A 23,850-nucleotide genomic window follows, 5' to 3' on the forward strand; every position below is an offset into this window, starting at 1 on the left:
ATGGTAGCAGCTCAGCAGTTCATTTGGACCACTATCTAAGATGGAACAAAACTATGCCACTGCAGCTACGACATTGATTGGCTTATTGTCGAAAAATGAGCATAAATTCTCTATCAATACTCGTTGATAGTTCCCAATTGTTGATTGAGCCAACCATGCCAAATGCGGTGTAACTGTGAGGTTGGTATTTCTCACATCTGCTCGTAACAATGGGCTCGTTGTGGAGGATGCCGGCTCTTTTGCAAAGACATCGGTGGCAGCACCGCCAATCGAGTCCGACTTCAGAGCCTCAGCTAGCGCATCTTCGTTCACGACGCCTCCTCTTGATACATTTATAAGGAGCGATTGTTCGCCCATCAACTGCAGCTCTGCGACGGATATTAAGTTCATGGTTGACGATGTGAGTGGTACACAAAGCACCACTGCAGTCGATTTTCGAAGGACCTCTTCGAATGGAACGCGATCGCCACTTGTTATGGTTGATGTCGATGGATTTTTGCGATCTGCGACTATCACGGTCATACCAAGAGCTCGGCACATATCTGCCACCAGTTTACCTATTCGCCCGTTGCTTAGTGATGGGATGGGGCGGTGTATTAAGTAGATGGAGCGAAGCTTACCAACAATTCCATAACCGATAATACCGATAATTTCTTCTTTCAATGCTATAGGAAACCGATTATCTCTTGTATTCCTCAACATCATCATTAATGTGCCCTTCTTCTCCCACTGACTCTCTTCATCATCCTTCTGATCTAAGCCCACGGTGGCTACATGAGAAGGGATAAGCTGTCTCCTAGCTGCCAGCAAAAGTGTCAAAGCATGCTGTGCCACGGAGTTGGCATTGGCTCCCGGCGAGTTCATGACCACGACGCCCCGTTGTGCACAAACGTGGAGATCAATGTTATTCGTGCCCGACGCCATAACAACGATAGCTCGCAAATGCGGAGAGACTGTAACGTCGAGGGCATCTGCGCGAATTGGGATTGTAGTGACAAGTAGGACTGTGGCCTGTGCGATTCGCTCGTGGATTTCCGATATATGCGTTCGTTCGTATGAATGGAGGGTATAAGGACATGGAAGTGAATCCAGAGGCGGAATGGGACACACGAATGTTTCTAATGCAACGATTGTTTGATGGTTTGCCATTCTGACGTAAATTATGTATTTGCAATGTGGTTGTGTTTCAAATCCCACGTATCAATTAATCCTTGCTTTCTGTACATTTCAATTTTTTATTTGTTGTAGAATAGATCTATCCTACCGCGGTGGGCATCGGAATCGAGTCGGACATCTCTCCAAATGCCATCGACGGAGAAGAGCGACCACCAAAATGAGCTTATCTCGGCCTTTACTATGGCGGGGCAAGCTCACGAAAATTGAAAATGACCGGATGGATACCGACCCGTCATACGAATGGGACAGCCTAGCTTGTCAGAATTAGCGAGACAGCAGTAAATAGCCCCGTCATCTTGATACACGGTAGACTTCGTCCAGACAGCTACCATCCAGTGCCTTCTCTTGATTGCAATCTGTAGTCTTGCAATAATACAAGCCAGCATAAATCACAACTTTTACTCAATATGAGTACAACTATCACAGAGGAAGCGCCTGCAAGCACCACGGTACACTCTTCCGGAGACCCAGATCTCGCATTCATTCGTGACGAAACAAGCGCTCCACCCAAATTCTCCGATCCATACGAGGAGCGAAAGTACCTCAAACATCGACTCGTCCTTGCCTTTCGTGTCTTTGCTCAATTTGGATTTAGTGAAGGTGTTGCTGGCCACATTACAGTCCGAGATCCCGTTGACCCTACGAGCTTTTGGGTCAATCCGTTCGGCAAGCATTTCAGTCTTATGAAGGATGAAGACCTCATCCGTGTTGATCATACGGGAAAGGTTGTCGAGGGTGGCAAGAATAAACGGTTGAATTATGCCGCGTATACCATCCATTCTGAGATTCATACTGCCCGCTCGGACGTGCTATGTGCAGCACATTCTCATAGTGTTTATGGTCGTGCTTTTTGTGCTACTGGGAGGACACTTGACATGCTTACCCAAGACTCCTGTGTCTTTTATAATGACCATATTCTATACTCCAATTTTGCTGGTGTTGTGCTTGCCTCCGAAGAAGGAAAAGCCATAGCTAAACAGTTAGGCCCAAAAAAGGCGGCTTTATTGGGCAACCATGGGCTTTTGACCGTGGGATCTTCAATTGAAGCGGTCGTTGCGTGGTTTGTTTTACTTGATAAATGCTGCCAGGTCCAACTGGCTGCTGATGCTAGTGCGAATGGCACGGGAAAGCCCTTGGTGAAAATTGGAGAGACGGAAGCTCTTTCGACATGGCAAGCCCTTGGTCATCAGTCCGGAGGTTATTTCATGGGATTGCCTCTTTTCCAAGTGGCCGAACGAGAATTAGGGGAGTCGACGTTCCTCGGACGAGGACTAGAGCCGGATGAATAAGAACTGCATCTTTCCTTATCCATAATCGAATCCTTTTTTCTATTTTCAGGCCTGGAGCTTCATGTTCTACAACATACTTCAATAACTTTGCCTATTCTTAGAAGCTATAAGTCTCCACTCCTAAACGCTTCTTGTCCGTGCAATGAAACAGCCATTTTGACTGCATCTTCCAGTGAATCCAAGTCAACAGGATGCATATCTATATCTTTGTTATCAGTGGACTCGTAGACGGTCCCTCCTTCGGTCCAGATTCTTCTCAGAGTATAGATGGCAGCCAACGAATCCCCAGATTTCCAGGCATTCTTCTCTAACGTATTCAACTCTTCGAGCGATGTATAGTTCACATCCCACTTTGTGCCAGTTTGCCTTTCGTACTCTGCCAATATCTGGTTTGGGGTTGTGGTGAACGAATTCACCCTTAGGGCTCGATTGCGAGATGCAGTTTGATTCCGAAGCGCAGCAACGAGAAGCTTTCCGACACTATAGGTGGAGATCAGTACTTATACGATGCCTTTTCTCGATTTAAATGCACAAGATAGCAACTTACTCATTCATGGTTGTCAAACTAATTGGATCATTACCGGATCCCAAGAGTGTGGCCTTCTTTTCTTCATGATCAAACGATCCCAAATGAGGATTCTGACTGAGTTTTGCAATGTAGAGATCCGCATATGGCCCAGTGACAAGATACGTATATTCCACACGACGAATTGAACTTTTGATGTAATTCCTTACTTCCAATTTTGCCTGGTGCGGCTTCTCAAAAGCTGATTCCGGCCCGTATTCAATATCAGTCCCGTACTCTGATGGGAAGAATCGTTTGATGTTGGGGCTGGACTCCTCTGCCCATCGGATTAGATCAATCTGAGCCGTGATCATGTTCCGACCGACGCAGCTAACGACAACGTCGAAGCCTATTCGTTCAAACCAGAACTGTCAGTAGTCTTTTTCAAGAGTCCATAGAAAGATATCGCATGAAACGAGGGACTGACCTGCATAAGCCTTCAAAACATCTTCCTTATTGGTAAAATCGCCTACTATGATCTCGACTCCCTTTTCTTTGAGTGCTCCAACCTGTTTTGCTTTCTTATCCACAGTTGATGGAGACGTAAATATTGCTAAGCGCTCGAAGCAGGTCTCTGCTTTTATCAACGAAGTGATTACATATTGTCCAATAACTCCAGTGGCCCCGAAGACCAATACTGACTTGAGCTCGGTTGACATTGTATCTTGTTTTCTCATTTCCCAAGATTGCTCAATCATTGACCCGTTGCCGCTATATTACTATAGTTCTGCTCGGTCTGCGGATACAAAATTGGCCATTGTGAAGTTCCTACTGTGGAACACAATGCAGCGGAGTTGTGCGAAGCGCATCACATTTAGGATACGCGGGAAACTCCGATGGTTCTCACCCACATCAAAGTGTACTTTTTTAGACTTCGGGCTAACAGATTCAGTCATATATGTTCAAGGTACAAATTATTAGTCTTTTAACGTATCACATATACTGTTTTGGGTAAATCTACCGTCGTTGGTGATTTGTCGGTGTAAGCTTGATGGCGCTGAGTAAGTAGGTAGGGCAAGCGATGGTTCAGTCAGGAGCGTTGCGTTGCATAGTCAGAATTATCTCATTTGGGCGATGCATGTCACAGATGGATATTTTATTCAAACTTACCCCAGCGCTTCTAACGATGGCCACGTTAGTAATTTTCATTCTACGTCTCCTGTATCGACTTATTCTCCGGTTTCACAGACATTGGGAAGCTTTTGGTTGTTATGCTTTCATTGTCAGCTTTGATGGTTAGTCTTGCATGATATGCCTTTCCTATACTACTGATATTTAATCAGAAATGAAAATTCAAATCACAACAGTTGAGGAAGAAGAATCTAGCTAGCTGTGACGGCAAACCATCAAAAAGACATCAGAAGGGTGATGTCAAGTTCTGCGGGGTAATCAAATCGGTGTACATGAAATAATGATCTATTTCCGGTTTACAGAAACCCAATCATTAACAGTCTTCTGAAAATCCGTGTTGTACAACCAAGTCAGATCAAATTTCTCCCTAACAAAACCGCTATCAACACCAACCACTGCATCATCGGATGGCATTCGCCGTAAATCAATCTGTTTGTTGAGTTCCAGAATCTTATCAACCCTTTCTTGGCGGTAGCTCTGCCAAAAGCTTAAAGCATCTTGCATGCTAGTAATCTTGCCTGCCTTGCCGAGTAGCAAGGCTAGAATGTAAACATCCTCAAAAGCCTGGTTGATACCTTGTCCAGCGGATGGGGGAATAGCATGTGCAGCGTCTCCTACAATGAGTACTCTCTTCGACTCCGAAGTCCATTTATCGAGTTTAGGAACAATAAAGAACGGCCATTTATTGACCTTAGCAGGATCGATTTTAGAGACGGCATTGAGAACGAAGTCTGGGAAATGCGCATTATCTGCCTGAAGAAACTCCACTCCACCTTGTTTATCAGCAACAAATTCGCGATCCCAACCACGTCCACCTACGGACACGCGTTGCTGTTTGCCGATCAATACCTCAGAACCATCGATCTGTTGGGGAGCTATCACAAATCCCCCCTGTGGAGAGGTTATTGTCACCGGGATGTGGTAGTCCTCGGGCAGCTTGAGTTGGGTTGATGGTACAGCTGCTGTGATACCTGCCATTCCGATGAATTTTGGTTCCAGATTTGGGTATAGATATTTGCGGACTGTTGAATGAATGCCATCGGCACCGACCAGAATTCTGGCGGATTCTGTGCTGCCATCAGCAAATGCAAAAGTTACACCATCCGTAGCACAGTCCTTGATGACGTTCACAAATTTCCTTCCGAACCGTATTGGAATTTCTTTCTCTTTGATTGCTTCCAGCAATTCATCGATGAGGACGTAGCGGTAGATACGAAGACCCTTGTACCCGTACTTCTCCTCTCCTCCAAAATCATAAGTCTCCAGCAGCTTGCCAGATATGTCTCGGTAATGGAGGGTCTCAAAATTGTAACCTTTCTCTTTCACTGACTTGTAAATTCCTAGATTGTCAAGGATGCGTAATGCATTAGGCGACAGCATCACTGCTCCGCCGATGTTGAGAGGACCTGGACGAGATTCGTATACAGTAACTGAAATGGATTCTTGGTGCAGAGCCAGTGCAAGGCTTAAGCCGGCCAGGCCTGAGCCTATGATGGCCACATTTGGTTTTGTAGATGCCATGTTATGGACTAGAATCAATCATATTTGGAAAGACAAGAGGGCAATGGAAATCTGGCTCTACTTGGGTTTGTTTGTATGTTTACTATCTTTATATGCTTTGGGAAAGAGGTGATTTCTCTTTATATGCTCAAGGTCAGATGCTTGCCACAGAGGTCTCTGTCTTTGAGCGATTCTTCCTATAAATACAGATAGATTTAAACCCAGTTTGACGTCAATCAGTCATACTTTGTAACTTATTGGTCCATTACGTATACACAGCCTCGTAAAATCGGTTACTAAAGAGACGAACTCAGTTCCGCCCGCAAAGCTGAATGTTCGGATATATGAAGTGGGTGTTATGGTATGGGAAATACAATTCATTGGGAAAAAGTATTGCTCAATTATGCAAGCCCAACGAATTAGAAGTACGCAATAAACAGGCGATCCCCAATACAGTAGAGACGAGACATGGACATTTACACAGCCCCTCCTTCAGTGGCCGCTAGAAATATATCTCATTATTGCTCCATTTTAGGCAAGCCGATTGTCTATCCTTGTGTATATGCCGCAGTACAACAACATACTGAACTCAATTGGCCACCTCATGCATTCGACCTAGAAACAATCCACGTAATCGGCCCCATTCTATCAAAATTACCACAGTTTTCTTGAAAGCCAGCAATTTTCAGCAGGATACAAGGATAATCACAATTTGTATATGATTCATTCGACCAAGGAGAGGTCAGTAATATACCAGCAACATCTGGAAGTCGCTGCCATCGTGTGAATGCGTGGTGTATCGAAAGTGTCATTTGTGCCAATCAAATATACTCTAGTATACAAAGCAAAGATTAAGTATATGCCTTATATTGTGCCAACCTTCTAAAGGATTTGGCCTAGAATTATTCATTCGCGAGTGGTGATGCTGTTCTTTTTGTCTACCAAGATCTGGACATGGTTTAATCACATGTAATCGCGTTTGTTAATTCTTCGGACAGTAGAATTCTTGCCGAGTACCAGCCACATTTGAACATGCACCTTAAGCAACGGTTGTTGAGTCACTTTTGCGAAACGAGACGTTATTGAGTGAGAATCAAGCACCCAAAAACCGTAAAATGTAGTTAGACTTACATCTAGTTAGCTGTGCCCGGCGTTCAAGGCAGACAGGACACCAATCCGGGAAATTCACATTGACTGGTGACGTGCGGTCTGACTTCGCACTTCTGAAACTACTTCTATCAGATGAAAGTGTGGAACAGCGTGCTATGAGGTCGTAAAGCCATACGCAGAGTCGAGCCTGAGCGTGTTTGCTGTCTCGACATGAGTTCTGATGGATTATAACGTGTGGGGCCGAGGAAGCGAAGTCAAGTCAGCTAATGACAAGCCGGACCATGGAGTCTTTCGGCATCAATCAAGAAATGAATGTTAAGATTTCACAGCATTGTCACCGCCGTACCATCGTTGATCCATTCCGGCCTGCAGTCGTGCTTCCTTATTGAAAGGCCCACGAATAGAACCTCGGAAGTACTTTTGAACGTTGCTGCGGAAAACTTGAATAGGATCCGTTCCTTCCTGGTCACAAATCCAAGTCAGCCATCTGTGACCAGTGGTGACATGGGTAATCTCGTCATGGTGGATGATCTCCAGAGCCTTGACACTGTCGAGATCTCCAGATTTGCGAAACTTTTCGATGGTCATCGGGTTGATGTCCAGGCCACGAGCTTCATGAACTAATGCGATGATGCTAATTCGTGCTCTAATATCATGGGCTGTCCGAGTTGCTGATTCCCATAAACCATGATGTACCGATAAAGCACCGAAATGTGAGCCTAGCTCTTCAATTCTTGTGCGGAGCAGTGAAAAGTGCTTCGCCTCGTCGTTTGCCACTTTCAACCAGTCTTGAAAGAAAGCTCGTGGTAGCTCATGTTCGTTTTGTTCTGTGTGAAAAGATGCAAACCGAACGCAAATATCAATAGCAAGGTCGATCGCCCATAATTCAATGTTTGCTAGAGCGTGTAGCATCGCGATTCTGCTCTTTACCGAACCTCCACGTCCATGATACTGGGATTGCCATGGCATGACTTCTACTAAGCCTTGGCGAGGAGGCTGATCAGGGGGTACTACCGTCCCCTTTCCTAATGCCATGGGTGATGGCGAGGTCTCTTTGTCGTTGAATACGGTGTACAGCCGGTGAGTGAGCTCGATCTTGCGCTCTGGATCCGCACTGTTAAGGATCTCCACGGCCCAGTCACAAAATGAGGAATTTTCGTCCAAAGAACGTGAAGCAATCTTGCTAGTGTGCGTTGTTGTAAAATGTTCCGAATCTTGATGGTGCTTCAGCTTGACGTTCTCGGAAACAGCCTCAAGCCTGACGACCTCCACGCCACGGTCTTCTTGGGTGTAGTTTAAAAACACGGCTTGGTCTTGGATACGAATAGGGTAAGTGCATGTTTTCATACCCATGCTAGATTCACCAGTCTCCACATTGAAATCGTACGCATGCCAAGGACATGACACAATATATGCCGAATCTTCTATATCCACGCTTGACTCTTCCATTGGGCCTCCTGCGTGTGGGCATTCTGCCTCCATGGCGTAGTATGACCAGCCATCTAGAGATTCGTGGGGCTTCTGGAGGGATGATTCGATCGATGGTAGGCGGAACAGCACTAGACGCTTGCCATCGGATAGATGGACCACATAGCGCGCGTTGATGAGATCTGATAGCTCCCCTAACTTGATAGACATTGTCCTAACTGTTCCACGAACGATAGAAACCACGTCGTCGACGATTAAACTGAAGGAGGGAACGAAAAAGCAGAAAACATCAACGGACATCACGTGGCGCCGGTCCGACATTACCGGTACCGGTAGCCTCGGCTGGTCTTGGCAAAGGGCTTGGTCGGAGCCTTCATCGCCTGAAACACGAGCTTGGTTCCAATCATGAAAAACTGGGAAGACTTCACGCGATAAATCAGTCAATATGGACCAATATAGACCTCTGGAAAAGAGCTTTGTAAAGAATGGGCCTCACGCTGGATAAAGTCTCGTTCGGATAGGGTTATTTCTCGCCATTCTCAAGGCCGCGATTCAGATAGGACATAAATTTACTAGGAAAGTCGAGACCTAGCCATCGCCAAGCAATTCGACGCTGAGGACTGGAGACGACTTAGGAAGCTTGTGAGAAGCGTTGTTGAGGATGTTTACGATGAAAAGTTTATGCAATTCAACAATACGGTGCTTCATCTTTCTACGGAGAACAAGCAAGCTAACCTCGGAAGGAGATTGAAAGCGCTAAAAAGGCTCAAATTCGGCAAGAAAAATGTGAGCCGCGCCAATAAGAGGCTCTGGTGTTGCTGTTTTTCCATTCTCTACATTGTCTCTGTCTGCTCCCATCCTGAGCTGTGGCCGTGCGAAACAAGAGTGGCAATATGGACGACATCGGAGGCGGAGATGATACTCATGAAACGGATGATCCGTTGTTTGGCATATTTCCAGATAGGCGCGGTGATGATTATGGTGATAATAATGACACCTTTTGTGCTGTGTGCGGTGTCCCCTTGAATGTGCTGGTAAGTGATAGAATCGGGATTTTTCGAATGACTCTTGGTCTGATTAGAAGTCCAGCACCAATATTAGAAATTGAGACAGAGAAATTCCGTTGGTGCTTAGATGCGGTCGCTTTTCGCCCATCATCACTACAACGAGGTACGGATCGGGAGACATCCCGCTGGCATCCAGATCGGAATACCAAGACAGAACGATTTCACGGCGATGGAAAGCCGTTAGAGATTCTTCTAATTCATGGTGTGTGCTCCACTGCTCCCTCATTATCACGAGTCTCATACCAAATTTTAACCTCATGAAGGGAATTTCGAATTTTATCAATGGCATGCACCAGAGGGACCTAGAATACTGAATAACAGCCTTATACTCTTCCCCTGGGTCGGGTTGCATGTGAAATGCTTTGAGCTCATGCAGGATGATACTATACTTCGAACTGGTCACAAAAGCATCCGCGTTCCGACAAATATAGGTGAGATGTATGAGGTGTATCAATCTCGAATCTATAATATGCCCGGAGTCCACTGGCGATCGAGCCACACTCATCCCTCATGGAAAGTGTTAGAGCCACACTGATATTACTATAATGGACAATATCACAATGACAAGCACGTAGACCTCTTTGGGACGGTTCAGTGGCCATGGGGATCTCGTTATACCGCTGTATGTGGATCTTGAACTTTCCCTATAACTATAAATAACGAGATTCATATACTGACAAAAACTATTAAACAACAACAGGAATACGAAGCTGCTCCTTTCCCAATTGAGGACCTAGTATCAGAAATATTATACTACCTTGAACCACTTCCCGCAGAATCCTCTAGTATTTCTGCTCCCACCCTGCAGTCCCAGATGAATCGACTTCTCATAGAAATTCAGCAGCAGATATATCAATACTTGCACCCATTCAAGAATCCACCAACTGAATGCAGTCGCCATCTTGCCTCTTCAACTTGGAAAGATCTTTTACTCCATGGAAAGCTTCTTCCCTGGTTATGGGACTTAGAGGAACCCGAAGTGACAGTTATAGACCGGGATATCCTCACGGGATCAATTCGAGATTTGAGTGTCAATAAACAAGCGGTTCAGGCAGACATGGGTCAATCTCCTAGCATCGAGCTAGATGAGGACTTATGGGACTGGGAGCGTTTAGTTCGACAATTGGCGCGATATGATTCTTTTGAGTTGGGCGGCGTATTAGAATGCTTGCCAGAAGCCTTGCTGAATCGCCGTAGGATTTGGAGACTCCTGGATGAGGCGCGACAGGACGATACAAGTAGTATGAAATACATACACTATTGAGCAGTATGCGAACAGCAGGATACGTATCACAAGCATACTTGCGGTCTCGATAAGTGGCGCTTTGGTCTGATCTGTAGGCATATTTCCAAAGGCCCTCTTGAACTAAGGGAAACAATAACAGACGGTCTGTCAGAACAGTCAGATATCTTCACGTCTCAGACCTAGCAAAAGTAGGCAAGTTGATTACTGGTAGCTTCCTAGCCAATGAGAGGATACCTGTCACGGACCTGGATCTGCCTTAGTTAAACAGCGTTGTGTCGAGGTACGCTAGGCTTGGTTGAACCACACAAAGGTTCCTTGATAATCGTCGATAGAGTGGCTTGAGTGAACGAAGTAACTGTTGGTTTAGCTATAATCCGTATCACGAAGCATAGATTAGGGAGCAAGGGCGGTCCAACAGCCCTACGTGGTGAGCCTGCTTATAAGCATAAATATTCAATTATAAACGACTGACTCCCCGAAACCGTAGGGGCATAGGGGTGCCTAGTGAGCTATATACGAGGTTGCTCCGGGGGCGCTAGGGATATAGTAATCCCGCTCCGTACGTACATGTCGGTTCTGCGCCGGGGGTGTAGAAGCGCCGAATCATGAGATCAATATTCCGACAGTAACAATAGTCGAACTTGTGTCTGGAAGTCTTAAATGTAACTAAGATAGAAGAGATCCCCCGTACAGCCTGGTGCCCGTACGAGTATGAATGCCTTGCTGACTCTCACTGTTGTATTCAAGTGACTTATGTCAAAGAACTATGAAGAACTAAATACATGATGGTGAATGAGTGTCCTTATATATCCAGTCCTCCCTGTTCCGTATATTTTATATTATATACTTTATACTCATTCCTGAGTATCCCATAGCAAGTATATAATATACTATCCAATCACGTTCCTTCATAAGATATACTTCGTATCTTATCGGTGTCTTTTGTGGTTTCGAGTATATCTTTGGTCACGTGATTTATGTAGTCCAATTATCTTTCTTGGGTTTTCCGTTTCTGTTGTCCAATCGTTCCTTCCGGTCTGTTTCTTATATCGCGTAGCATATGCAGGTGATTGGTTTCGTAACAGTAGAACTGTGCGCGCTATTTTAGTAAGGAGGTCTCTTGGCAAATCCTTGTAATGAGGACCGGTTGATATCCAATGAGAGCAGCTGAGTGGATTTATGCGCTGCAATAACCGTATCCGGGATAGCCGTAAAATAACGTCTGTCATCAATGAATCCTGTCAGATAATCCGGATATCCAACGAGACAGAAAGACTGGACTCTCCATCTTGAAGGCCAGCTAGTGACCTTAGGATATATATTTGGGCACCTAGATTTCAGCCCAATGTCTACCCCTCTTGATAGCTCACAAAAATCACCCCGCCAATATGTCTATATAAACCCGGCTTTGGAACCTGATGTATTCAGAGAGAGCAACAACTGAATATATACAATCTTGCTAGTCACTTCTTCCTTTCCATCCATATAAGATACTATTTAGGATTGGCCTGGAGTAAACCCACCAATCCGACAAATCCTATAATTAACTGCTTCATATTTTTATCACCCTTTTTTTTCCGCTGCCGGTGACTAATTCGAACAGTAAAGAAGCTTGATAACTATCAAGTAAATAAAGGCTAGTAGATAAGCTCTATTGGAGCTCGTGGATAGTTTAGACTACGCACTCTGATTGGCCGATTGTATAAAACCATACTTCGTCAAATGTCCATTCCACGGCTGACCGCAGCGAGGTTAGACAGCTTACATACCTAGGTATAGAGAGAGGTTTCTCTGAATTCTCAATTTGTACCAAGGTCCTAGGATCAATACTCCGTTCATCCTCCAACAGCCAGCCTAGTCATGTGGCTTAGCGCCAACTAAGGGGCCTGGGAACCGATACCAACTTGGGATTTTCCTGAGGTCATCACCGTTGAAATAAGTGTACTGGACTGGGTCTTTATGAAGACATCACCAAGAACATTGAGCATTTGAAGTCGGGGACAGGTGCGGGCTGGAGACTACCATACCAATGGGCACAGTACTAGGCAGTAGGATATTAGATTTAATCACATGAAGGAGAATCAACTCTTACTAATTTTGAGTTAAGGACATGGAACCATTTATCGCGATACTGTATAGAAGTATAATAAAAAAAAAAAAAAAAGGTAACTGTTTTTAGTGTTCATCCACTACATATATAGCTCAGTAGGACTTGATTGGAGATCCTTTGATAGCCGTGTGCAATAACCGTGTCTCTCCATGTGTCTATCCCAGCAGTTAGTAGTCCTGGTTGGTTAAGTCTCATAAAGTAGATGAATCAACATGGTAGCTAAGCTTTCCTCGGTAGAAGCATTAGGTACAGACAAATCAGGAATAACAAAAACAAAGATACGATATTACAGGTATAGGCCGATATTAGATTATTCTTCTGATTAAAAGAATAATAAATATCAAGCCAGGTCCACGATTAGCTTTTCCCGCTCATACCTAGGTAATGAAATGTCATTATTAGCATCTGTGTCAAAATGGTTAATTCTAAGACTACCATCTCTACTTTGGCCCTCTCGGCCCTTACTGCTGCTGCCCCTTTCTCCAGCAATACCAACTTCTCTATCTCACAAGTTCCTGTTAAGATTCCTGCTGCGCACCCAGCTGCTATATACGCTGAGGCTCATGCTAGGCTTGGTGTTGAGGTTCCTCATCACGTAGCCTTAGCAGCGAGGTGTGGTTGGAAGGACTCTGTTATCGCCCTTCCCTATAGCCATGATATCGTATACCTCACTCCTATTCAATTCGGTGCTGACACCTTGCAAGTTTACCTTGATACTGCCTCTGGTAATACTTGGGCCTATACTGCTGAAACCCCCTCTGTTGGATCCCACGGTGTCTATAACCCTCAAACTGGTAGATTGTTATCAGATTATTACTGGCGATCCAGAAGCGGACAGAGCATCGTTTTCGGCGGTCGCGTGTTCTTGGATAAGCTTAAACTTAATCATCTTCTGTATCCCGAACAGGCTATTCAGGTTGTTGACTTTGTTCAACCCATCGAAGTTATGCTCAATCCGGCGAGAGCATATGATGCTATTTTGGGATTGGCCTTCCCAGAAAAGAATACCGTTAAGCCTGTAAAGCAGCCGACCTTCTTTGAAAATATTAGAGAAATGCTTCAAGCTCCTCTCTTTGCTGCCTTCCTCAGGCATCAGGCTCCTGGTGGCTATGATTTTGGTTGGATTGATTCTAGCAAGTATCAGGGGAGTCTTGCCTGGACGCCTGTTCATGCCAGCCTGGGATTATGGAATATTTCCGTTAGTGGATATAGTATTGGCGACGATGTGTTTAGTTCTACCCCTTTTTTTGCTGTTATCGACACTGGTACCACCCTTGTACTCCTTGAGGAGAGCATTGTCCAAGCCTACTATCAAAGGGTTCCTGATTCCGATTACTCCATTTATGAGGGCGGATACATCTTCCCGTGCACTGAGACGAGTGTCATTCCTGAATTCAGACTTAAGATTGGTCATCACATCGCTATCATTCCTGGCAAATTCATCAAGTTTAGAGCTACTAATAGTACCCATTGCTATGGTGGTATCCAAGTCACCCCTAGACGCGATAGGAATTATCTCGGCGATCTCTTCCTAAAGGGCCAGTATGTTATTTTCTATGGCAACCCCAAAAATCCGCAGATCGGTATCGCGGCCCAGGCCTAATGTTTGGTTGCGTTGAGCAAGAGCATAGCAGGAACGGAGGGAGTTTGGATGGGGTACAGAGTCCTTTCTGCGCATAACGGAGCATACATATGTATAGAAACGGACATGTCGATGGAATCGGATACATTGGAGAGCAACTGTTTATGAAATTCACTAGGGGTAAGAAACTCTAGGAGGGCAGGACCTATTAAATATATTTACCGGTATTAGGTACCTACGGCAGTTCGAGGTTGAGAAGACCGAGCAAGTCTTTCTACGTGAATTAAATCGTTGAAATTGCCCGCCCAGTTCCGGTCAAAGAGGACTAAATTTTGCGGTTTATTCCTGGAGTCAAGAGCTACGGTCGATGGATCCCAGTGTTACTGGGGCAAGACCGAGCTACTAGGGTAGCTAGGGTCGGTACAACAAAATCGCCAACTCCTGCTACAATCAAGAAGCTAACGCATGCGTGGTACGTACGACTACGTAGTAGAGGTGTTCCGCAAGGGGGTCGAACTCCGTGGAAAACCGAACTTTTTACCGCTAAGCCTAATATAGAAGTGACCACATGCTCAAAACAGTAAGCGGTGAGGAAGTTCGGCACCAGGGGGGTCGATCTGTTCGACCCCCCTGGTGCCGAACTTCCTCATCCTTATTGGGTTTAGCTGCCCTGTCAGGTGACTACGCCGCACCAAATCTAAATAATTCAATATATAACGCATGATCTGCATACTTTCTTATTACCATATAAACGCCATATAAAATTACAATTAGAAGTATCAATATGGATAATATTGAGTTCTTTCAAATTCCTAATTCCAATGCGAGTTCCACTCCCCAGCGTGGAATAACCGCACCACCAATATCAACCCCTTTACCACGTCAATCCTCAACACCAATTGAAGCGCTATTTACACCGGTTACACCTAACTGTGAGACCTCACAAACACCAATTGCTCCAAGCATTGAGCGCAGCCAATTGCGTGAGGCTTCTCAATTGAGAAATATTAGTTCAAACGCACGTGGCAGGACCCTCAACGAAGATGAGGTTCTTGTTCTTTTCAACTGCGCTCTAGCGCTTCAGGATCAATATAATGGCGGTAAAAAGAGCTTTTGGGAGCTCGTGGAGGCTCAATTTATCATTGAGGCGCGACACTCTTACTCATGGAAATCCTGCAAGAGCAAAATTGAGGCTCGCGTACGCGCGAGGGAGGCCTACACGCAGAAATATGAGACCGGCCGGGAAACCGAGGCCTCAACACCTCTCGATGTCGCTATTGATGAGTGGATTGAGTTCTTACAAGAGTATTCAGAGGAAGAGAAGGAGGAGTCTGCTCAAAAACGCAAGATATATTATTTCAACAGCAACAAGTTCTTTACCGTGACGGTCTTCTTGAAACTATGGAAAAGGCAGCCAAGAGACGTGCTCAATCAAGTCAATTAACTGACAGTTTAGAATCCAGCACTTCAAACCCTGGTTCTGAAGACGATTCTGAGGATAATAATATGCTTACTAGGGGATCCTCGAAGGCTTCTAGGGGCAAGAAACAGAAGCGTGGGCAAGCCGCCTTTTCTTTTGAGGATTTTATGACTCTACATCAAGAGAATCTAAAGCAGGATCGCCGCCTTATTAAAAGCCTTATTACACCTTCTAGTAATAAGGATCATGATGCCCTAGCCCAACAGGTCAAGAATATTAGTAAGCGAGTTGATACGCTGGAAGAAAATATTAATGGGAAGTTCGATTTGATTTTGAAACATCTAGAGAAGAGATCTAACTAATTTGTATGTATATTATTTAGAATAACTTCAATATCAGCAATCAGATACTCTCTAAGGCTCATTGTATTAATTTTATATCTTGCACTAGAGCAATTGCCACGTAAACAAGATAAACAATTTATAAGTAAAACCGATACTGCGTACCAAGCAGCTACTGATTGAGAAAGAGAGCGTAGATTCGTAGTAAGAGAATTAGCCTGCCACTGCATAATTGTTGCACCAAACATCTGCTCGATTGTAATCCGGTGTGAGGCATGCCAATCGTTGAAGCAATTCACACTCATAGTGCGCTGTTGATTTTGGCGGAATGCAGTTATAACACCGAAGCAGCTTTGGTAAGCGATATCCCCATATAAATATAGTGGTTCATTTTCGCTTTGAAGCTCTTGAAGCTTTGCGGCCGTATTCATTATTCTAAAAAGAGTAATATCGCTGCATTTGCCCTCTACCGGGCCCTTCAATAATAATATAAGACCGTCAGGTGTAACGATTCCCTGATATTTGAAGCCGTGCTTTTTCTTGTAACCAGAGTAATAAATTCTTTGATTCCTAATTGGGCGACAGAACGCTCGAAAAGTGCCATCAACGCAGGCCCAGCAACCGGGGATTCCTCCTTGTTGTTCGAAGATTGCAGCATATTGAGAGCACCGTTCATGAGTTAATGAAGGGTGCCAATCTAACATGGTTTTATATCGCTTGTAAATGTGTTGTAAAACATCATTAAATATTGAGCTGATTGGGCCGTAAGCCATACCAAAAAAAACCTCAAGATCTCGAATTCTATGAGGAAATGAAAGGCGTTGAAGGAGTATAGCAAAAGCGAGCTCCTCCGAGGGCGATCTCCGGTCACGGTATATGATCGTATTCAATTCAAAATGGACTAGCAGTTCCATAAATTCCGCTCTAGTAAATCTGTATAAAGATTGTTAATATATTTTATATAATCTTTTTAGAAATGCATACCGGAATTGCTCCACGAATTGCTGATCCGTGATTAGATCAATGTCGAATTCGAACGGCATATAATATGACTCCCGGATCTGTCGTTCTTGATATTTCTTAGCAATAAGAGCCCAAATCATTGCATCTGAAAATCGCCGTCTCTGCAGATATCTCCATATAACAAATATTTCTCCATTTGTAGGCATTTCTTGGTGTTAAGGCTCAATATTGGGGGCATACAAATATCGTAACCCCTTTTCTACACGTTTATACGCGATATGAGGCCGCTCCCGAGGTTCTGTATATTCCATATTAGGAAAGGTGTTATTTATGCTACGCTATACCTTTTTTGACGCGCTAAACCTATTCGGGGTTTACCGGCAGTAAGTTCGGTTTTCCACAAAACTTTGCGGAACACCTCTAGTATGTAGCCCACCAGATTAATCTCGGTAGAGTCCGTACCTCCTGGAGACTCCGCGGCCAATGGGGATTCCGGCTTTACTGTCAACAAGCACCAAAGCCCCACTAGACTCGTCTTAACTTAGTACTCTGGTAGAGTTATTTACTCCGTCCTTGGATGGGTATTCTTGCCGACGGCGACATCCTCGCATCGCATCGCCGCTTTGCTCCCGTCCTCGGAGTCTCGTCTGTCTCGTACTCCATGCGTCGGTTACCTAAGATGTGGCCGGTACAATTAGCACAGCCCTGCACTCCGTACTACGTACTCGTAGTATGTACGGAAAGAACACTAGAAGAGACTCTATTTTAGTATTTTAGGCGCCAGTTGAATACTCCCTTTGCTGGAGAAGCTGAAACCCTTTGTCAGACACTCTGCGTTGCGCTGCCCCCAGACTAGCACAGCCTAGCCGACCGCCCCCCCCCTTCTGCTCTCTGCGACAAACGTTGATCCACACCAACCTAGAACAATCGCTCTTTCATTCATTCATTCATTCATTATTGATCATACCCTTTTTGCTTGCTTCCGGTCGTCTTTGCGTCGTACAGTACTCTCGTTCAATATATCGCCATACACTTTCCGGCCTTCATTCGAGCGGTCGGTCGTTTGTCGCGTTTTCGTCCCCAGGTCAAACAAAAGAAAGAAAAGGAGGACGAATCAACGGCGTCGTGCGATAAGTCGATTTGGATTCACACTGGCCACGATGCCGACCCACGGATCATGGCGGAGTCTCTCGTTGCTACTGTCGCTGCTGCTGGCACCAGCGACACAAGCCATTACGATTGATCCTACCAACCGCCGTACGTAGGAGCCGGGGTACCACTAGATGATAACGCTAATGTCTTTTGCTTCACGACAGAATCGGTCATCGATGCGGCGAGCGAGGCGGCGTACGGTATGATGACATGGTACGCCGGGAACGAGACCGGCCAGATTCCTGGAAAGCTGATCGACACCTGGTGGGAAGGCGGTGCGATGTTTATGGCTCTTATTCAATACTGGCATTTCACCGGTGATACAACCTACAACAACGAAGTGACTGTGGGTATGCAATTTCAGGCGGGGTATGGCGACTATATGCCGTCGAATTACAGTAATTATATTGTAAGCCCTTGCCTTCTTGACATTCCTGGGCTTTCCTGGGCTTTCTTGGGAATCTTGGCAAAAGACCAAGCCTTCTAGAACGAAGTCTAATTACTCGTGTCGCAGGGTAACGACGATCAAATGTTCTGGGGTCTCGCTGCCATGACGGCGGCTGAGCTGGGATACCCCGAAGCGTCCACTGGTTATTCTTGGCTTTCGCTCGCGCAAGGTGTCTTCAACACGCAAATCGACCGATGGGACACGACCGCTTGCGGTGGAGGAATGAGATGGCAGATTTGGGGCTGGGAGGCTGGCTATACGATGAAGAACAGTATCTCCAACGGCGGTCTCTTCCAGCTGGCCGCGCGACTGGCCCGATATACTTATAACGATACCTACGCCGTGTGGGCAGACAAGATCTGGAAGTGGAGTGTTGCGAGTCCGCTGGTCAACACCGCGACCTGGGAAATTGGCGATTCGGTCAGCATGGGCGACAATTGTACGACTGTGGATTCCACGCGATGGTCATATAATTACGGCACATATCTTAGCGGAGCGGCATATATGTACAACTATGTAAGTGTCGTCTAAATCATATTTTTTCCCCCTTCGATCTGTTTATACTCATGCTCTGCTCGACAGACCAACGGATCGACCGAATGGTTGACCCCGGTCAATGGACTCTTGACCGCAACTTGGAACACCTTTGCATCCGACGCCTACGGCAACATTCTCACTGAATTCGAATGCGAAACGACGGAAATCTGCAACCGTAACGAGATTCTCTTCAAAGGCCTTACTGCTGGCTGGATGGCCTTGGCCGCTTTGATCGTTCCGTCGATATACGGCACGATCGTGCCGAAACTGCAAGCATCTAGCGCCGCCGCCGCCGCGTCCTGCTCGGGCGACAACAACAACACCTGCGGAGTGAAATGGTACACTAAATCCTGGGACGGCGAGATCGGACTGGAAGAGCAAATGAGCGCTTTGAATATCTTTTGGTCGAATCTAATCATGATGCCCAACGCTAGTGCATATGCTCCGCTCACGTCGCGCACAGGAGGAAACAGTAGCAGTGATCCTACCGCGGGAACAAAAGATTCGACCAACAAGGCCTCAAATTTGAAGGCTATCACTTCCGCTGATAGAGCCGGAGCTGGTATTCTGACTGCTCTGTTTGCTGTTGTCATTATCTCAGTCGTCTACTGGACGGTGGCAGGCAGTGAATAATTTCTTTGATGATATGTTTTTCCCCCGAATTCTATCTATGTCCTTGATATGTAGACCAGACTGTCTACATCTCGGCTGAAGTTTCTTTCACTTGGATATGCTTTGATTATTTTACTACCAGTTCATACTACTCCATACTATTCCGGCGATTGTGCTTCTCTCTGTTTATATTGCAGGTTGTGGGGTTTGTGGTATATTTCGTTGGTTATCCTGTATCAATAGTAAAAAAAAAAAGGTACAACTTATGTCATTATTCACAGCACAACCTGTCCATTGTATATCGATACCCTGGAGCTTTTAGTATTGACACAATACTTTTGAATGCACCCGTAGGTATGGTACTTCAAGGGTAGGTTGATTCGTACCTGCGAATATTCCCCGCGCCTCCAATCCCAAACCCCACATATCGCACTTGCTCAACGGCCGGCTTAGCTACTAAAAGGCGCTGGGCCTGACCATCGCCGTCATCGCCATTATCTCCATAATAAGTAGAATGGCAATTGTTGTGTTTGTATTTGTTGGATATCGTCCTGCGCCAAGAAGATGGCGAGCTTGGCCAGCGGAAGCCAAGCATTTTCGTCTGCGAGCCACCTGGGTAGGCAGGTATGCTGCTAGCTCTGTACTAGTATGGAGAATGATTTCAGACGCAAAACTGTTTGGCGCCGCTATCTGATGAGAAGTGGGAACAAAATGCTTAGCATTGCTTGGCTTCCCCGGATTTTCTGACGATGACGAGAGTCTGATATTGAGGGTCTAATAATGGAAGACTCACCCATAGATTTTTCAGACCGGCCGGTGCGATTAGACATTTGTCTGCATAGTAGTCATTTGTACTACGACGAAGCGATACGGTCATACAACTTATTTTATATTCTGTAGCCGACTTGTTTAGTTACGCGAGCGATCACTTGTGTGGTCTGACATAGGTATTGACTCTAGTAACTATTGCGTGTACAATGACTAACTTAGTTACTTCGTGTACAGTGTGACACGGACACGGACTCACTCTACGGTACAGTACCATTTGATCAAATATCACCTTTGAGCCCGGAGCTACACGTAGCCATATTCACTGGCTGAGGGAGTCACGATCGCCATCGTACCTCTCAACACAGCAGGTCAAAACAGGCAGTTCTACCATACTACGTAGCCATGTTTGGAGTAATTTCCCCCCCCTGCCAGAGCGACATGGGCAGAGATAACATTCGCGATGGTCATTGGTTGTCTGGGCTGGAGGCTTTGGCTAAGCTTCGAGGGGATTGGGTTGGCGTTTTATTCTGTGCTACTCCGTAGTACTAACTACCGTAAAAGAATTGATTACCGGTAACTGGTTGGTATAAACATCAACTTTATAGCTTTGAGATAACTCCCACTGCCTTGTGTTGGTACCAAGGTTTATGGGATGATATGTGGTAAATTGTGCTCGTAATCGATATGCTTGCCTTATGGATTTCGTCAATCTCCAACCAGTCTAGTCTCTTTTTTGTTGGTTTTTCTTCCCCCCCCCAAGGTGTGAGTCCTTGACCCTGGGCCAGATGTATTCTTCACAAAGCGGCACCGATAAGGTCCAGTCTACTCGACTAAGCAATATACTAACCAGGCATGACTCTTGGATATGAACTACTCGGATGCTCAATCCATCATGAAAGATAGCTCTTCGAGTTATGACTGGTACATCAAGGACTTCCTTGCGCCTTAGCCGTGCTCGCACCAAGTACCCCATACTAATCCCGGCATATCATCCACGCTCTAATGGCGGAATGACGCATTCGAGGGCCTGAGAGGAATAGGACCGAATGATATATGCCTTCGTTGCCATTGGTTACTGGAACCTAGGAGGTGCTTACTCTTATCTCTGTCGTTTATGACTGCTACAAATGGAGTAGGACGTGTCGTGGGATTTGCTATCGTATGGTCAAGGACGAACTCAAATCGACACATAGTTGATAACGTGCCATGCCATGCGCATGTTTGCATCTAGCAAGCCACTAGATGGAGTCCATAGGTAAATGATAGGGCTTTGATACAAGTCCGAGTTCGACGTGACTACCTAGGTAGCTTGAACTAGCTTGAACAGGGCTGTCATCGGTGGGGCAGGGTATATATTGTTCTTGTATCGCGTTGTTGAGAGAACAGAAGTTCTACTTTTTGTCATCGGAAGCTTAGCATCAACGAATGTTCTTCGAGACTCACTGCACTTGTTTCAACTGAGAGATTGAGTTGGGCATTTCAGGACAGCAGCCATGTCTTCAGATTTGACAAATCCTGATCCCGCGTATGTTGTACTCGCTTCAGCAGATTCTTATGGAGATTGTTTACTAACGGCTGGTGCCCTGACATTGGTGTAGCTGGATGAACAAAGGCGATCAAGCTTGGCAGTTGACTGCAGGTACACTGGTTGCGCTGCAATCCATTCCAGGTCTCGCTATTCTCTACGCCGGCTTTGTGAAGAAGTTAGTTTCAAGCTCCGATCTTGCCATGATCAAAAGCTGATCAACCCCTTCTTAGAAAATGGGCTATCAATTCCGCATTCATGGTTCGAATTCGCATCATACCGCCTGAAGAGATATGGGCCCTATTGATTGACTTTTGATATCAGGTCTTCTACGCCTTCTCCGCCACACTAATCTGCTGGGTAATCTGGGCCTACAAAATGGGCTTTGGTACACAATGGGGTGCATTTCCCCTGGTCGGCGCCCCTGGTCCGGTGTTGACAATGCAACAGAACCTCGCTCAAACCGAACTACCAGCTGCGGCACTCTCAACCAACTTTAATCTGTCGACTATGATTTATTTCCAGTTTGTGTTTGCGGCCATCACGGTCATTATTCTGGGCGGCTCGTTGCTTGGTAGGATTAATATTTTGGCTTGGATGGTGTTTGTGCCGTTGTGGATTACGTTTAGTTATACCGTTGGTGCGTTTAGGTGAGTTGTCCCCCAGGGTACGGAGTACGTTACTCTCTAATTTGATCGGACACAGTATTTGGGGAGGAGGCTTCTTGTATCAGATGGGGGTTCTCGATTATTCAGGCGGCTATGTCATTCACTTAAGCTCCGGCACGGCTGGTAAGTCTATCCAGTCGATCGATGTAGATCGATCGCTAGGGCTGACGGATCAGGATTCACGGCTGCATATTGGCTCGGTCCACGTCTACAGCGAGATCGTGACTCGTTCTACCCCAACAACATCCTCCTCATGTTAGTCGGTGCAGGCATCCTATGGGTATGCTGGAACGGCTTCAATGGCGGTGACCCCTACGCCGCCAGTCCCGATGCCGGCGTTGCCGTGCTCAACACCAACATCTGCACCGCCATGAGCCTCTTAGTGTGGACAACGCTGGACTACATCTTTTTCAAGAAACCGTCGGTCATTGGTGCGGTGCAGGGTGAGATCACGGGACTCGTCGCTATTACTCCTGCGGCGGGCTTCGTGACTGGCTGGGGTGCTATTGTCATTGGCGCTTGTTCGGGATCTATTCCCTGGATTTCGATGAATGTCCTTGGACGGCAGAAGTGGATGAAACAGGTTGATGACGTTAGTATGTATTGGCCGACCCCCTTACTGCCTCCGTATGTAGTACATACTACTATGGTAGGTAGGGCAAAATGTAGATGAGGATTAACGGCTTGCAGTGGGTACAGTGCATACACATATGGTTGCCGGCTTCACCGGCGGGTTTCTAACTGGCATATTCGCGACAAGCGACGGGTGCGCAGCGTTTGGCCTCACGAATCCCGGTGGCGCCATTGAGGGAAACGGCAAACAAGTCTGGCTCCAGATCGTGGGCGCACTATTCATCATCGGCCTGAACTTGTTCATGACCAGCGTTATCTGTCTGTTTATCAAATACGTCTTACGGATCCCGCTGCGCATGTCGGATGAGCATCTCATGGTTGGCGATGACGCTGTGCACGGTGAGGAGGCGTATGCTCTCTTTTTCGAAGGAGAGAGGAGTCATATCAGTCTGCATGGGTTGGAGAGTGGACATATTACTGAAGGGCAGACGTTGCCTCTTACCAGCCCCAGTGGCCACATCAGTCCCGCCGAACATTCCTCTTCCAGGGATAATAAGGATGAGGCGAAGCTGGATTAGCCTCGTCCTCCTCGTTGGCCGTTTATGGTAGCTCTCCAGCCTCTCCGCGGTGGGAAAT

The 23,850-nt window shown here is 45.9% G+C and overlaps 11 protein-coding genes across 11 annotated transcripts; 6 read left to right on the forward strand and 5 right to left on the reverse strand.

Annotated features, from left to right (window-relative positions):
• Window positions 1-51: 51 nt before the first annotated feature.
• EYB26_002411 (uncharacterized protein) lies at window positions 52-1,149 on the reverse strand (the record flags this gene model as incomplete). Its single annotated transcript, XM_054261716.1, has 1 exon — window positions 52-1,149. One exon carries the CDS (start codon window positions 1,147-1,149, stop codon window positions 52-54), a length of 1,098 nt encoding a protein of 365 aa, XP_054117691.1.
• Window positions 1,150-1,583: 434 nt separating this feature from the next.
• EYB26_002412 (uncharacterized protein) lies at window positions 1,584-2,465 on the forward strand (the record flags this gene model as incomplete). The annotated part of the gene is made up of 1 exon (XM_054261717.1): window positions 1,584-2,465. The coding sequence occupies one exon, from the start codon at window positions 1,584-1,586 to the stop codon at window positions 2,463-2,465; it is 882 nt and encodes a 293-aa protein (XP_054117692.1).
• A 104-nt stretch (window positions 2,466-2,569) lies between these two features.
• Window positions 2,570-3,689, reverse strand: EYB26_002413 (uncharacterized protein; the record flags this gene model as incomplete). The annotated part of the gene is made up of 3 exons (XM_054261718.1): window positions 2,570-2,945; window positions 3,013-3,379; window positions 3,458-3,689. 3 exons carry the CDS (start codon window positions 3,687-3,689, stop codon window positions 2,570-2,572), a joined length of 975 nt encoding a protein of 324 aa, XP_054117693.1.
• A 757-nt stretch (window positions 3,690-4,446) lies between these two features.
• EYB26_002414 (uncharacterized protein) lies at window positions 4,447-5,682 on the reverse strand (the record flags this gene model as incomplete). The annotated part of the gene is made up of 1 exon (XM_054261719.1): window positions 4,447-5,682. The coding sequence occupies one exon, from the start codon at window positions 5,680-5,682 to the stop codon at window positions 4,447-4,449; it is 1,236 nt and encodes a 411-aa protein (XP_054117694.1).
• Window positions 5,683-7,086: 1,404 nt separating this feature from the next.
• EYB26_002415 (uncharacterized protein) lies at window positions 7,087-8,409 on the reverse strand (the record flags this gene model as incomplete). Its single annotated transcript, XM_054261720.1, has 1 exon — window positions 7,087-8,409. The coding sequence occupies one exon, from the start codon at window positions 8,407-8,409 to the stop codon at window positions 7,087-7,089; it is 1,323 nt and encodes a 440-aa protein (XP_054117695.1).
• A 683-nt stretch (window positions 8,410-9,092) lies between these two features.
• On the forward strand, window positions 9,093-10,530 carry EYB26_002416 (uncharacterized protein; the record flags this gene model as incomplete). Its single annotated transcript, XM_054261721.1, has 4 exons — window positions 9,093-9,468; window positions 9,530-9,697; window positions 9,842-9,888; window positions 9,967-10,530. The coding sequence occupies 4 exons, from the start codon at window positions 9,093-9,095 to the stop codon at window positions 10,528-10,530; spliced, it is 1,155 nt and encodes a 384-aa protein (XP_054117696.1).
• Window positions 10,531-13,037: 2,507 nt separating this feature from the next.
• EYB26_002417 (uncharacterized protein) lies at window positions 13,038-14,225 on the forward strand (the record flags this gene model as incomplete). The annotated part of the gene is made up of 2 exons (XM_054261722.1): window positions 13,038-13,940; window positions 14,021-14,026. 2 exons carry the CDS (start codon window positions 13,038-13,040, stop codon window positions 14,024-14,026), a joined length of 909 nt encoding a protein of 302 aa, XP_054117697.1.
• A 763-nt stretch (window positions 14,226-14,988) lies between these two features.
• EYB26_002418 (uncharacterized protein) lies at window positions 14,989-15,648 on the forward strand (the record flags this gene model as incomplete). Its single annotated transcript, XM_054261723.1, has 1 exon — window positions 14,989-15,648. The coding sequence occupies one exon, from the start codon at window positions 14,989-14,991 to the stop codon at window positions 15,646-15,648; it is 660 nt and encodes a 219-aa protein (XP_054117698.1).
• Window positions 15,649-18,088: 2,440 nt separating this feature from the next.
• On the forward strand, window positions 18,089-19,698 carry EYB26_002419 (uncharacterized protein; the record flags this gene model as incomplete). The annotated part of the gene is made up of 4 exons (XM_054261724.1): window positions 18,089-18,185; window positions 18,245-18,489; window positions 18,595-19,044; window positions 19,111-19,698. The coding sequence occupies 4 exons, from the start codon at window positions 18,089-18,091 to the stop codon at window positions 19,696-19,698; spliced, it is 1,380 nt and encodes a 459-aa protein (XP_054117699.1).
• Window positions 19,699-19,952: 254 nt separating this feature from the next.
• EYB26_002420 (uncharacterized protein) lies at window positions 19,953-20,272 on the reverse strand (the record flags this gene model as incomplete). The annotated part of the gene is made up of 2 exons (XM_054261725.1): window positions 19,953-19,986; window positions 20,064-20,272. 2 exons carry the CDS (start codon window positions 20,270-20,272, stop codon window positions 19,953-19,955), a joined length of 243 nt encoding a protein of 80 aa, XP_054117700.1.
• A 1,669-nt stretch (window positions 20,273-21,941) lies between these two features.
• On the forward strand, window positions 21,942-23,792 carry EYB26_002421 (uncharacterized protein; the record flags this gene model as incomplete). The annotated part of the gene is made up of 7 exons (XM_054261726.1): window positions 21,942-21,973; window positions 22,047-22,151; window positions 22,207-22,234; window positions 22,298-22,623; window positions 22,679-22,764; window positions 22,818-23,237; window positions 23,332-23,792. The coding sequence occupies 7 exons, from the start codon at window positions 21,942-21,944 to the stop codon at window positions 23,790-23,792; spliced, it is 1,458 nt and encodes a 485-aa protein (XP_054117701.1).
• Between the last annotated feature and the right edge of the window lie 58 nt (window positions 23,793-23,850).

Source organism: Talaromyces marneffei, chromosome 2, assembly GCF_009556855.1.
Source record: "Talaromyces marneffei chromosome 2, complete sequence".
Taxonomy (NCBI): Eukaryota; Fungi; Ascomycota; class Eurotiomycetes; order Eurotiales; family Trichocomaceae; genus Talaromyces; species Talaromyces marneffei.